Below are 13,048 nucleotides of genomic sequence, written 5' to 3'. Positions count from 1 at the left end.
TTAAAAATCGCTTGGGAACTTAATGGACTGGAGAAAAACTACTCTGTAACCTTTAAAATTTGTTTCATTAGAAATTACAAATGTTGTTTTATGTTTTTAATATGTGTATATATATATATATTAAATAACATCTTAGTTGTTTTAATACATTTATTAAATAAATTTTTAAGTTTTACATTTAGTTATAACTCATTAATTAACAAAATAATATATTAAATCTGAATAAAATAGAAAATCGAATAATTTTTAATTTATGTATTAGAAAATTTTAAACAACACTTATGAGACAGAAAGGATAATATATAGAGAACAAAGACAAAGGGCACCATATAAAATGCTATACGAGTAAAACTATACATATTTGTTTCTCCTGGGACCGACCGGATCAGCCTAAAGGGTTTATCAAAAAAAGAAAAAAACTAAACATGTTTTAAAATATATGCCTAAAAGGAATTCATCATGCCTAAAGTAATGGACGTTATAAAATCATGTATGAGACTGTATGTGGAGTGTTGGATCCGGAGAAGAAAATAGAAAGGATCGAGTATGGTTATATCATGTAATACATACATTGCCATTCTGATTATACCAATGTTAGCCATTGATTACGTTTCAAGGTTTTCATTTTTATTTGTTAATGTATCAAGAGATGTTGTTCCTTATAACTTCGAGAAATTTGATTATTTAGATTCAAATTCCTCCTTGTTTTGTGTTGTTGTATTCTTTTCATTTGGGATTCGCGTAAATTCATATGAAGAACGCATACAAATAAGACTATTCTTAATCCAACTAACAATTCCTTATAGATGCATGTATCAACAGAAGAAGAAAATTCCGTTTATTAATTTCAAGGACCATAAAGAACCCATTCATGGTAGTTCGATGTGTAAAATGATGACCCTATACATTAAAGAGAGATTTATGTCACCCCATTGCGATCAATCTTATGGTTGCCCACATGCTTGAGATATTATAATCTGCACTCTGGTAATTGAATCCTTCGATTATATAAAAAATGATTAATTTCTTACAAAAATATAAATACTTAACTTTTACAAGCATTCTCCATTTTTTTCCACTTTTGTTAAGTGTATAAATTTTATTTCTTCATAGATAAAAATGAAGATTTAATTTTCATATCTTACGCAAACTTTTAAGATATTAATATAGTCCTCAGATAACTTAAGGTACTTCTTTATTTTACATTTAATAAAATATGAAATAACCAAAATAATGCTGTCACCCTTTCAGCCGCAAAAAAAAAAAGAGCTTGTCAAACTTCAAAATGACCTCATGGCTCAGGAGTTAGAGTCTAGCTGAGCGGAGGTGCTGCTTAATGAACGGTCGGATGTATTCATGGTAGCCATCAGGGACCACCGAGTCATTGAGTGGATCTTTCAATGCTTCCTCAAACAGCTTTGGGTAAACGTTTCCATCATAGCGGCCCAGCACAGAGCCAAGATAGTGGTCCGTGTAGTCAAATGCGTCCACGAGAGCGACTGCGTTTGGTCGAAGCTGAGAGTAGAGTGACCGAAGCTGGTTGTTGGCGAGTGAGGCTTGTTCAGGAGTGATGGTGTTAGTGCTTAGAAAATCTCCAAGGTGTTTGTGAATGAGATGGAGTGCATAGATGTAGCATAGATTCTTTAGCTGGTTCTTCACTCCTTTTCCTTTGATATCTCCCTCTAGTTTGGCTATAAACCTGAAATTTAACTAGTTAGGGTTTCACTTTTTATTTACCAGGGGAAGTAGGCTTTCTTGTCATTCAAGGCATCTACATTGATTGAAATCATAATGGGAAGGTTCGAACTATGGTCCCTCTCAATTTTCACGGTGATGTTTTCAGCCACGGGACGAAGAAGCTTAGTACTTACTTGGACACAACAATCAGCTGGCAATGTGCAATACCAGCCTCAACAAGATCAGCCAATAGTTCAGAGAATCCTTGTTCTTGATTCTCAAACTTTTTTAGATTATTAGCACAAGAAACAGCCATTCTCAAAGCCCTTGCTTCAAAAGCTTCCAACACCATAGCAGGGTTTAACCAATCCTCAGCTGCATGCTCAACCAAGATACTTTAGACAAATCAAGAAAGGATGATAAATTTAGGGTAAATTCCCCCAAACTCACCCTTTCTAATGCTTGAATGGCAATGCAAAAGATGTTTTGCTCTGCCCATATATGCAGTTGTTCCAGCAGGAGCCTTTCCAGAACTCAACTGTGCAACTGTCTTCATCAAAAATCTAGCAACCTGTAAGCATAACAAATTTTAATACAATCAAATCTATTTAAAATGGCTCTATAGAGTATTATTCTATAAAATGAGAACAAAACATAAGTAAACCTGTAATTGCAACACAACATTGTCTCCCTCATAAGTGCAAGCAGGAACATATACAGCAAACAGCTCAGGAAGGCCACTGCACCACAAGTAGCCATGTCCACCACATAGCTTGCGACATTCTTCAATACCATCCTGCAACCATTAAAAAAACATCATTTTCGAAGATGATTTTTAACTTCTTTTTAATAAGTGAAAAGTGTCAACAAAGTCAAAAGCGTACAGAGGTTGCTGAGGTAGTCATAGACTTTAATCCTGCAGTGCATGCATGAGCTTCAGGCAACGTTGCAAAATCACTAGCCTCTAGTCTTTGTGTTACATCAGTGTACAACCATTTCAACCACTCTCCTACAAACCGAAATGCATATGCAGATGCCAGCAGAGGAAACAGCCGGTTCTGCTGAGTTTTATAATCAATCACCTGCCCACATATAACATCATCAACAAGTGACTTTTATTAGGGCCGGTCCTGAACATAAGCAAGCGAAAAATATCAGCCTATTACCCCCAAAAATTTAGACTTTTAAACTTTATTAAATAAACTTTTTTTATTAAAGCTCTTACTAAATTATTTATACCTCTCAAAATGTTAGAGAGACCCTGATTTTAAGAACCGTGAACATCTTCAATCATGGTAAACAACTTTATCGTAATAGTTATCTACAGAGAGTAGAGTACCTGTGTCTCAATTCCACCATTCTGTGAGCCAAACTGCCTTCTCACTGCACTGTACCTTGTAGCTATGCAAACTGCTCTCGCCATCGCAATGGAAGCATTTGACACAATAGTCTGTCTCACAGACACCATAGTACCATACATCAGTTGCCTTGGAACATCTGATGGTACATATTTTCCCTCTCTTGTAACCTTTGACAGCCTGAGAGAAGACAAAAAATGCAGAAACATGAATCAGTTTCATTATAGAGATATGAACTATATAGTGAAATGCTTATTCACACAGGGAGAAATAGAGAGGACCTCATGAGCATTTGATCTCTAGGAATACGAAACTTATCAAACATAAGAAAACCATTGTCCATCGAGTTATATGCTCCGTTTCCAAACTTCACCCCAATATCACCAATGGTTATTCCAGGAAGAGGAGAATGATCATCCAAATCACGCAGTTGCACGATGAATCCTGAATTAAAGAGGAAATATTTAGCAAATAGAATAAAAAATAAACGAAATAAGAAACTCTTTATGGTGCTTACCATGGACACCATGGTCTTTGCCATTGGTTATAAGACGAGCATAAACCACAGCATGAGTAGAAACCTTTCCCAAACCACCAGGCCACCACTATTTCAAACACAAAACAAAGTTAAAACACAACTGAAAGATTTTTTTTTTTTTGTCTTCTTCTTGTTTTACTCACTTTGGATGATGTTTGAGTTGGACTGTGAAGGATAAACTGATCTGTCTGAGGATCAAAAGTAGCGGTTGTCTCAAGGCCTTGAACGTTAGAGCCATGACCAAGCTCAGTTTGAGCATAACAACCAATTATCTGCATCTTGTTGGCAAGAGGCAACCACTTTTGTTTCTGTTCCTCTGTCCCTTGTCCTTTGATTGCAGGCACAAACATTCTCTGGCCACACACTCATTTTAACAATCAACCAAACTCAAAAACTCTTGAGCATTCAAACAAACAAAGAAACTGGAGTCTTTGTGTGTGTGTTTTTTACCCAATGAAGATCCAAGAAGCCAGGTTGATCCATGAAATATTTAAATATGACTGACTCCTCATCAGAGAGTCGAAGCTCGTTGATCAACTTCCAAGCATGAGCGCTTTTTCTCAACGTGTTCTTGAACAACTCTTTCCTCGTCATTACAGCTCTATTGCTTTTGTCAAAGACCTAACGTGTCAAAAAGGACAAAAGCTGCAAGATTCACATCTGAGTTTCACCGGGACACACACACACACACGTGATGTATGAACGAGGAGACACTAACCGGATCACTGGCGACGAGGCGGGACATCCGGTTTGAAACCTCGAAAGCCTGGCGAGAACCGGCCCAGACGATCTTCATCTCGTTGACATCGAACTCTGCTTTGTTTCTTTCGTGGGCAAGGTTATCATCTCCCTCCATTTTTCGCTGCTGTTAGATTCAGACTGTGAAGAAAGAACCACAGTTCAGAGAGAAGCCATGTAATAAGAGAATTAAAAGCTTCACTTGCGGCTTTTTAATAGCACTATCTGTTACATACCAGAAACAGAGGATTGTTTCTTTGATTATTTTTAGGATAGGACAGAAACATATGTAATTAAGAAGAAAATAAAATGTTTAAAGAAAGTTCATATATTTGTCTTTTTGATCCGATTTCCTCTCGACGTTGAAACTCAGAAAATAAATCAAAAATATTTTTATAACTCCTGAAAATAGTTAAGAGAAAAGAACATTTTAATTTTTGTTTGACAAAAACACTAACAAATTTTTAAAAGGTGATGATAGAAAAAGAAATCCATGGGAACTAGTAAGGACATGATTAATTCCGGTCTTTTAGTCAGAGTTTTTAACTCATGATTTGACATTTTTTTTTGTTTTGTTTACATTTTTCAGCTAAGAGACGGCTCTTATATTTCTTATTTAAGAGACGATTTTTAACTTTTTTTAGTTAAAATCTAAAAAAGCTTAAAAAAAATTAAGAACCGTCTCTTATCCGAAGCTAAAAATCCAGTTAATAAACTGAGATTAATCATGCTCTAAAGGTGCTGACGAAGAAAAAATAACTACTAACGGCATTAATTAGTAGTGTACAGCTGTACATCGATAAGCTTTCTGAATTAAAAACGAAACTAACCTACCACCTATGCTAAACACGTTTTATAAGAATTTTTCTAATAATAAATACAATCTAAATATTGTTAAATTTGGACCTATATAATATTTTTGTCTGCATACAGACTTCATAGTTTATTTTTGGACCTTTTAAGCATTATTGATTTCATTGGTTGATTATTAAATTAATGAATATTACTATTGAAACTCATTTGTATAACTTTTGGTTTACTAAACATATTGTCAATATTCTTTTTGCTTCTGGCCAGGCCAGCAAATGTCTGGCACAGCCCTGGATGAATGTTATACCTTATAAAAGTTGATTGTCATAGTGGTGAATCTTCAAAAAGTCACAAATATAGATGTGTAAAAGTGATCGATGTCCTCTAGGCTCTAGTCACAAATATGTGCTTTATATACAAGTTTGAACTTTGAATATATTGAGAGAATGTAAATGTCGTATTCTTAACTTTTTCATTGTCCGGAATCTACATTTGATTGAGGAGTTGTAAAAAATGATATAAATTTATGTCATACGTGAACATGGACCTCATAATTATAAATGGCATTTTAAAGAAGAAATTTTTCTGTATTAAAAAGATTAGAACTAGAACTCAGCGAAGGTCTAAAAACAACCAAAAGCTGTAAACCAAAAACCAAAATCTAAAAACCAAAAACTAAAACTAAAAACTATTGAAACAAAATCAGCACCTAAGGAAGATATAATCCTCAATGTTATCCGGGTGTGTGACGCATGACTCTTTTGCCATAAACCGCAACGACACATGTCATCACACAATTGACTTTCAGCTAATCCATTACATCAGGTGAAAAGCTGTCAGTTTAGCAAAACTCCTGAAAACACTTAATCCTTTATTTTATTTTTAATTTATTTTAGCTTCTCCTCTCTTAAAGAGAAAACCAAAAGAATGAGTAGAGGTTAGGCGAGAATCATCGATCCCCAAATTTGGAAAAAGCTTAAACTTTGATCTTAGGGTTCTTCTCGCGATTCGTCTCATAGGCGATCGGTTGTTCAGATTCATCTCCGTCTCGTCGTCGCCGGAGCCTGATCGGATCTCGAATTGTGTGGTCAGGCGAAACATGGTGGTGATATCCCTGAAGATATTCGATTCAGCTTTTCTCCGATCGCTTCCGCTCGACTTCATCAGGATTTCGATTTCGTGTAGACTTTCTTCTTGGCTTTGTCTCCGAATCCATTAGGGTTTTCGTTGTGTGTGTGTGTTTTTGAGGATTTAGATTGTTTGATCTCTAGATCTTTGATTGGAGGATATGTATATCGAACAAGTGATTGAAAAGGAGGAGAGATTGGTTGAGGAGGTTGGTAACGTTGCTGATGGAGATGAGGAGATGGTGGTGAGCAGAGGGAACGTGATTGTGTTGACGACGAAGATGGCACTTGTTGGTGTGGGTGCTCGTGCTTTGTTCTATCCCACGCTCGTCTACAACGTTGTTAGGAATAAGGTTGAGGCTGAGTTTCATTGGTGGGATAGGGTTGCTCAGGTATTATAACTTTATACTTCTTTTGAGCTTGTTTATGTCAATTCATTTGTATAAGATTGTGGTCTAAATATGAGATAGGGTATAATGTATATTACTGTTTTGATGTGTTATTGGTCAAAGTTGGCTACTTTGTTTGTTGGTTTCCTGTAGATAGATATTCCTCCAAGTATGTTGATTGGCTTTGGTTCTGCGTTTTTATGCTAATCATTCTTTATATATTGGTTTTTTGCTTCTACAGTATATATTACTCGGAGCCGTTCCATTTCAATCTGATGTTCCACGGCTGAAGGAGCTTGGTGTTTGTGGGGTGATCACTCTCAATGAGCCATATGAAACTTTGGTTCCATCATCTCTCTACAAAGTCTCTAACTTTTTCTGTCGTGAGATAAATATACTAGTGCTATGTATTTTTGGTCTAACCTTGTTTTTGTTTTCTTACTCTTATGGAAGTCTTATTGCATTGATCACCTGGTCATCGCCACGAGAGATTATTGTTTCGCACCTTCCATGGAAGCCATTTGCCAAGCTGTAGATTTTATCCATAGTAAGTTTACCTTCTCTTTTATCCTTTAACTTTTTGTTTGTTTAAGTATAAAGCGGTGTTCATTTGATCTTGAATTCTATGTTATCTCTTTAAAGGAAATGCTTCCCTTGGGAAGACGACTTATGTTCACTGCAAGGCGGGTCGAGGACGCAGCACTACTGTCGTCATATGCTACTTGGTTTGTGTTCCAATTATTCCCATAAATAATTTGATTCGAGATCTTTTTTCTCTCTGTCTGATTATATCTTTGCAATGCAGGTGCAACACAGACACATGACACCTGAAGCAGCATATGATTATGTAAAGTCAATCAGGCCCAGGGTTAAACTAGCTACCACCCAATGGAAGGTAATCAACAGGGGCTCTTTACTCTGTTCTTTCTTTGTTCTTCTTCTTATTCATCCTCTGATACCTAATTGTGTTTGCAGGCCGTTCTTGAGTACTACCATGTCAAGGTGCTGAATACTCAGAGTTCCTTGCCTGATGCAACTTCAGCTTTGATCCCAAGAAATATGAAGCAGGTTTGCTCCGGGAATGTTGTTGTGTTTGATGATGGGTCGATGGTGCTAGTGACCCACTCGGATGTAGAGGGCTATGATGAGAGGTCAATGAATGTTGCTGGGAACGAGTTATGGGCGGCAGCTGCAGATATAAGCATGGTGTACCGGGTGAAAGTGGTGGGGCAAGCTGCGTTGGCGAGGATCTCGTGCCTGTGGCTGGGATTGCGTGAGAACCATAAGCTTTCTGGGAAAAATCTTTCCATGGGAGGTATAAGCGTCGACATTTCTGTCTACTGATGAATTATGATGATGGTGAGTCTACTGGCGAGCGAGTGAATATGCCTCGTCCACTGTTTCTCCCCAGGAAAAGAGGGGTCTATAAATAAAAAGGGGTCAAAAGTAGATATAGCAGACTTGGTTTTGTTGTCTGGGTATTGTAATTAAATACTAAACATGAATTAATCTCCTTTTCAAGTATCCAAATTAGTCTTATGAGTTTGTGACTTCTAGATTAATAAGATTATTAAACTAAAAGTTCACTTCATAGGAAAAATGAAAGAAAGGAAATAGTATCAGAGAGTGATCTATGTCTTGATCAGAGTACATGAGTTGATAACTACATCTCAACCATAACCATGGTTGGTTGCTGTCATTCTGGAAATTTAGTATTCTTTTTGTAGAATGGAAATAATATTTTTGTTTTGAAATTGTTCCTTCTTTGACCGATCTATCTAGTTGTCGGGTCAGAAACAATGTGCTAGTTAATTTTGGTTCTTTTTTATTTTATAGTAATAATTTTGGTTCCCTCTTACGCGTAATTTCTAGAACTAGGGTCAAGACGTAATATCTATACTAGTAGCATCCATCTACTTCTCTCCATTACACGTTTGGCCACCTGATTTGAAACACCCCACTAAATTAAATCAAATACTGAATCCAAAGACTGGAGTATATTATAGATATATTAGTTTTTAAAAATACTATTATGAATAACAAAATTTTACAACTTTTAGTATTTTTTGTTGTATATATTCATAATTTAATGTAAATATAAAGTTGAAGTGGAAAGTATTTAGTATATTTTCAGCGTGTCGTCGTTTAAGAACACTCAACCCAGATTTGCCGGGAAGAGCGCGTGAGGTTGAGTTTCAAAGGGTAGAATAGTCAATTCCATTCAACTATATATAAAAGTTTCTCCTCGTGAGACCCGAAAACCGCGTAAACTAAGAAAAAGACATGCGTCGATCGGCGAGCGCCTCCATAGTTTCCGACCAACTATCAGCGAAAGCTCCGTCGCCATCACCGTCTCCGCCGCGAATCCAAAGCGACACAGACTCGGAGGATGTACAGCTTCTTCTGCCTAGGTACGACCCAAACTCTTACCCGGGCAAGAAGGACAAGACGCGACTCAGATCCGCGGAAAACGCTATCCATTTCATCCCTCTCATTCTCATCATCTGCGCCCTAATACTTTGGTTGGTTTCGAATCCAGGTAAACCATTTCAACCGATTCCGACAATATATATATATATATATATATATCCTCTGTTGTGTCTCTTTGATTTTGGGATGTTTATGTTTTGATAAAGACTTTTGTGTTTCTGTTTGTTGATATGTTTACAGTAATAGCAATGATCAAACAGTGACGATGGTGGAAGAGAATGATTGATAACTTGAGGTGCAAGCCTTCAACGATTTTGCATTTTATTCTTTGTAATTGTTACTGTCTTTCTTTTGAGGTTGTTCATACAAAACATAACGTATGCTTTTAGATAATCAATCTCATTATACAGACAGATCAATGCCTAAGAAACTCAGTTTATGTATTTAGTATAAAGAATGAATCAGGAGACTGTATCGGTAACGTTTGAGATAGATTCGTTGTGTTACAAACACTCAAGTGGTAGTAATACAAAGTTTATATATCATTATTACTCTCAGACCTCCCAAACAAAAAAAAAAGGGGTAATCTCAATATGGTATCAACAACTAAAAAACCTTTTGAGACATATTGAGACTCTTTTCGATCTAAAAATCTAATGTTAGGATGATGAAGCAGCAACATATTTGCCCACATACCCAAAACCAACAACGAAGAAACCCATTGACTGGAACAGAAGGTACAGAAACAGTGTCTGCTTCCCGTAGATGATGTCGTAGCATCCGCAGAACAACAGGTACACTCCAACCAATAGCTCCATCAAATGCACCCTGCAACCAATGATAACAATCCCTTTACTAATCTCAAACTTCGGTTAAGGCTCAATGTGAAATGGTTATAGTTTACCTATCTCTGAAACTGACGTGATGTTCTTCAGGTGCTTGTGCAATCAGCTTCGCCTTGAGACCGTCACCTAACTTCTCTGTCACAACCCATTCTTGTACTCTCCCTGTTTCAAACAACCCCATGACAAGAGCCTTTGTTCTAACCAGTGACATTGCGTTCTCAAACAGAACCCAAAACGCCAAAAGATGGATTGATCTGTCAACCAAAAATGTAAAAAACGTAAGAAAGACATCCAATGACTAGCATGAGCTTTAAGAGAGAGAGAGAGAGAGAGAGAGAGAGAGAGAGAGAGAGAGAGAGAGAGAGAGAGAAACCTTAGTCTACCGAGTGCGATGAGGAGAGTGATCAAAGAAGGGAGATAAAACGCAGCCCATTTCGGAACCGTGACCTCAGGGAACAGAACAGTAGCTGGCAAGATAACACAGTAGAAGCAGAAGGAGAGGACGTGAGCCACGAGCTTGCGCATGAAGAAGAAGCTGTACAACATATACAGCTTCTTCCATAGAGAAACATTCTCGCTTCTTATTATCTGTCCAGCCATTTTCCTGAATAGATTCGCAGGGCCACAAGTCCATCTATGCTGCTGGCTACGGAGAGCGTTGAATGAACAAGGCAACTCACTTTTCACCTAACAGATAAAAGACTCAAAAATTATCAAACAAAAGCACAAGATTCCAAGAAAAGAGAGTGAGGCTTCTATAACCTTGAGATCATCGAGGTATAGTAGTTTCCAGCCTCTGAGTGTGGCTCTTACAGCTAAGTCCATGTCTTCTACTGTTGTCTGGTCATTCCATCCACCTGACTCATTCAGCGCCGAGATTCTCCATACACCAGCCGTTCCTGCAGTAGTTTCACACAATAAGAAAAAAGCTTTATTCAGAAACGTAATGAGATTGAGAATGCCATTACCGTTAAACCCAAAGAAGGCAAACGTTGAGGATCCAACTTGCTGCTCTACCATGAAGTGGTAACTCAGAGACATCTCCTGCAATCTCGTCATCATGCATTGTCCCGCATTCACTGTGAATATTATTAGCAAAAATCTCAGGCATTGGCGTCAAACATGTAGTAGTTATAGGTTTGTGATGAAAAAAAGGAAGGTGTTACCAAACTCCCAACGGCCTTGAACAAGTGCTAACTTTGGATTGTGAATCAGGAAAGGAACGGTGCGGAAGAGGAAGTCAGGCTCAGGCTGAAAATCAGCATCAAAGATAGCAACGTAGTCACACTGCTTCACGTAGCTATGCTTCATCCCTTCTCTCAGCGCACCGGCTTTGTACCCCTTCCTGTTATCCCTTATCTCAAAGGTTATGTTGACACCTTCTTTGGACCATCTCTCACATTCCTTTTTCACCAGTTCCTGTTTCCTTCCATTACATAACCAAAACGTTAACAAACTCAATCTGGGCTTGAGGGCTTGAGATGAGAAGGGAGAAGGTGTCTATAGAGGTGTAAACAAAGGACCTTACTAGCTGGATCTGTGGAGTCATCAAGAACTTGGATTATTATACGATTAGACGGCCACGAGATTTTGCAAGCAGCTGCAATTGATTGCTCACAGACCTACCAAATACAAAAATGAGTTCAAACCTTAGTAAAGAAGGGACCTTACAAGCCTTAGGTTTGTTACCTCTTTTTCATTGTACATAGGAATCTGCACTAGAACCATAGGGAAGATTTCGCCGCCGCACTCAACATCATCCTCCTCCATAGCCACCCATTTGTAAACTTTCTCTGGCTTCCTCTTGAACAGCTTGATATAGGCTACCACAAGTCCCATGTACATCATCTCAACGAAGAGCATCACAGACATGATCAAGCATAGAGCCACTAGGAACTTGAAGACAGGCACAACCACCACAGCCCTGGCTTGCTCCCAACAGAGGCGGATTCGGGTAATGGTATCTTCCCATGTAGACGCTTTAAAGCTTCGAACTTGAGACTTCAATGGGGGAAGTAAAAGACAAAACACCAAGCTTTAATACACTAAAGGACAAAAGATTTGGTCTTTCAACAGATCTAAAGCAATGTAGCAATCAAGAAGGGTAAAGAAATGGGTTCGTACGATTAAGTGAAATTAGCAAGAACCCAGCAGTAAAAACCAATCCTTTCACGAGAAAACGTTGAAGACAAAGTCCAAATTGAATAAAGCATTGAAGTCGTAGATAACAAGCAATATACTACATTTGTCACTAGGGAAGAGAGAGAGAGAGAGAGAGAGGAACCATTGAGAGGAGAAGGGTGTCGTGAGCAAGACGGTGGAAGAATGCGAGAGGAGACATTGACAATTCTGCTCTCTCTCCCTCACAAATCGCCGCTAGCTCCGTGGTCGATGATCTTTCGCCTCTCTCTCTCTGTAGTCTTTGGAGTCAAGTGGGGAATCTTTATCAGCCAAGTGGGCCTATCGCTATTTCTCTGCTGTCAATTAAATTATTGTCTAAATATGGTTAAAATAACTACTTGTCATGCACCACGTTGTTATATCACCCACATAAATGTATTGTATCTAATTATGGTTATAAGCAATTTTAACAAAAAAAATTGGATATCTTCCTATAATAATGCTAAAAACTAAAATAAATACATATATGTTAATATGTACTACATTAAGATATTTTGTTGTCTATAAACTTGTAAAGAAACAGAATAATCATTATTGTAAGTTTTTTTTTTTGGTAAAATAAACATTATTTTTTTTTATACATGGCCTGCTCAAAGTTTGTCGGGGCCCTGGACAAGATTTTTTTAAAGATTTTTAATACAGGTCGGCTCAAAGTCTCGAGGAGCAGCTTGTGACGTCTGATGATACACACGCTTCCTAATCGGTAGTACTCGACGTGCTTATGTGCTTCAGCATTCGTTGGATGGAAGATCTCTTAAATGAGGGCCATGGAGCTACTAGCCAAGTACGTTCCTCATGAATTCGATATATATCATATATGTGTCACAAGCAGGTTGAATTATACCAGTGGCGGAGCCACATGCACTAAGATGGGGGCCACTGAACCCAACAAAATTTTGAAAATTAGTGCAAGTTATTAAACCTTAAGCTTTGTGCCCCCGTTCAAAAATTTATT

General features: G+C 37.7%; 4 protein-coding genes across 6 annotated transcripts; 2 read left to right on the top strand and 2 right to left on the bottom strand.

The window, feature by feature from the left end:
- Positions 1–1,112: 1,112 nt before the first annotated feature.
- On the bottom strand, positions 1,113–4,538 carry LOC106437859 (putative peroxisomal acyl-coenzyme A oxidase 1.2). Its single transcript, XM_013878856.3, has 11 exons — positions 4,292–4,538; positions 4,024–4,194; positions 3,717–3,926; positions 3,553–3,640; positions 3,317–3,479; positions 3,017–3,215; positions 2,562–2,759; positions 2,342–2,473; positions 2,128–2,248; positions 1,872–2,052; positions 1,113–1,699 (listed from the first exon to the last, which is right to left on the bottom strand). Exons 1-11 carry the CDS (start codon positions 4,427–4,429, stop codon positions 1,306–1,308), a joined length of 1,995 nt encoding a protein of 664 aa, XP_013734310.1. The 5' UTR covers positions 4,430–4,538; the 3' UTR covers positions 1,113–1,305.
- A 1,434-nt stretch (positions 4,539–5,972) lies between these two features.
- Positions 5,973–8,176, top strand: LOC106437858 (phosphatidylglycerophosphate phosphatase PTPMT1). Of its 2 annotated transcripts, XM_013878855.3 has the most exons (7): positions 6,019–6,302; positions 6,393–6,640; positions 6,879–7,001; positions 7,091–7,184; positions 7,280–7,362; positions 7,443–7,532; positions 7,613–8,176. In XM_013878855.3, exons 2-7 carry the CDS (start codon positions 6,410–6,412, stop codon positions 7,979–7,981), a joined length of 990 nt encoding a protein of 329 aa, XP_013734309.1. In that variant the 5' UTR covers positions 6,019–6,302; positions 6,393–6,409; the 3' UTR covers positions 7,982–8,176. The 2 variants fall into 2 exon arrangements, with proteins under 2 accessions (XP_013734308.1, XP_013734309.1); XM_013878854.3 differs by having other exon boundaries at positions 5,973–6,640.
- Positions 8,177–8,576: 400 nt separating this feature from the next.
- On the top strand, positions 8,577–9,773 carry LOC106437857. The gene is made up of 2 exons (XM_013878852.3): positions 8,577–9,176; positions 9,308–9,773. Exons 1-2 carry the CDS (start codon positions 8,921–8,923, stop codon positions 9,328–9,330), a joined length of 279 nt encoding a protein of 92 aa, XP_013734306.1. The 5' UTR covers positions 8,577–8,920; the 3' UTR covers positions 9,331–9,773.
- Positions 9,533–12,426, bottom strand: LOC106437856 (glucomannan 4-beta-mannosyltransferase 7). 2 transcript variants are annotated; one of them, XM_013878850.3, is made up of 9 exons: positions 12,197–12,426; positions 11,602–11,913; positions 11,436–11,534; positions 11,079–11,331; positions 10,881–10,991; positions 10,675–10,811; positions 10,286–10,599; positions 9,972–10,166; positions 9,533–9,895 (listed from the first exon to the last, which is right to left on the bottom strand). In XM_013878850.3, the coding sequence occupies exons 1-9, from the start codon at positions 12,251–12,253 to the stop codon at positions 9,727–9,729; spliced, it is 1,647 nt and encodes a 548-aa protein (XP_013734304.1). In that variant the 5' UTR covers positions 12,254–12,426; the 3' UTR covers positions 9,533–9,726. The 2 variants fall into 2 exon arrangements, with proteins under 2 accessions (XP_013734304.1, XP_022571660.1); XM_022715939.2 differs by lacking the exon at positions 12,197–12,426 and having other exon boundaries at positions 11,441–11,534; positions 11,602–11,844.
- Positions 12,427–13,048: the final 622 nt, after the last annotated feature.

The sequence above is a fragment of the Brassica napus genome, chromosome A3 (genome assembly GCF_020379485.1).
Source record: "Brassica napus cultivar Da-Ae chromosome A3, Da-Ae, whole genome shotgun sequence".
NCBI classification, from domain to species: domain Eukaryota; kingdom Viridiplantae; phylum Streptophyta; class Magnoliopsida; order Brassicales; family Brassicaceae; genus Brassica; species Brassica napus.
The sequence above is the reverse complement of the archived record's forward strand: the minus strand, read 5'-3'. Positions and strand labels throughout refer to the sequence as shown.

What these genes read in the sequence shown, in the direction of transcription:
- LOC106437859 (XM_013878856.3), bottom strand. Translation starts at nt 4,429, where the DNA reads ATGGAGGGAGATGATAACCTTGCCCACGAAAGAAACAAAGCAGAGTTC. An exon ending in CAAAGACCATGGTGTCCATG is followed by an intron (nt 3,480 to 3,552) that starts GTAAGCACCATA and finishes TCTTTAATTCAG; the next exon opens with GATTCATCGTGCAACTGCGT. An exon ending in CCATTCAAGCATTAGAAAGG is followed by an intron (nt 2,053 to 2,127) that starts GTGAGTTTGGGG and finishes TTGAGCATGCAG; the next exon opens with CTGAGGATTGGTTAAACCCT.
- LOC106437858 (XM_013878854.3), top strand. Translation starts at nt 6,410, where the DNA reads ATGTATATCGAACAAGTGATTGAAAAGGAGGAGAGATTGGTTGAGGAG. An exon ending in GGTGGGATAGGGTTGCTCAG is followed by an intron (nt 6,641 to 6,878) that starts GTATTATAACTT and finishes TTGCTTCTACAG; the next exon opens with TATATATTACTCGGAGCCGT. An exon ending in CTGTCGTCATATGCTACTTG is followed by an intron (nt 7,363 to 7,442) that starts GTTTGTGTTCCA and finishes TTTGCAATGCAG; the next exon opens with GTGCAACACAGACACATGAC.
- LOC106437857 (XM_013878852.3), top strand. Translation starts at nt 8,921, where the DNA reads ATGCGTCGATCGGCGAGCGCCTCCATAGTTTCCGACCAACTATCAGCG. An exon ending in TTGGTTGGTTTCGAATCCAG is followed by an intron (nt 9,177 to 9,307) that starts GTAAACCATTTC and finishes ATATGTTTACAG; the next exon opens with TAATAGCAATGATCAAACAG.
- LOC106437856 (XM_013878850.3), bottom strand. Translation starts at nt 12,253, where the DNA reads ATGTCTCCTCTCGCATTCTTCCACCGTCTTGCTCACGACACCCTTCTC. An exon ending in CCACAGATCCAGCTAGTAAG is followed by an intron (nt 11,332 to 11,435) that starts GTCCTTTGTTTA and finishes GGAAGGAAACAG; the next exon opens with GAACTGGTGAAAAAGGAATG. An exon ending in TCAAGGCCGTTGGGAGTTTG is followed by an intron (nt 10,992 to 11,078) that starts GTAACACCTTCC and finishes TAATATTCACAG; the next exon opens with TGAATGCGGGACAATGCATG.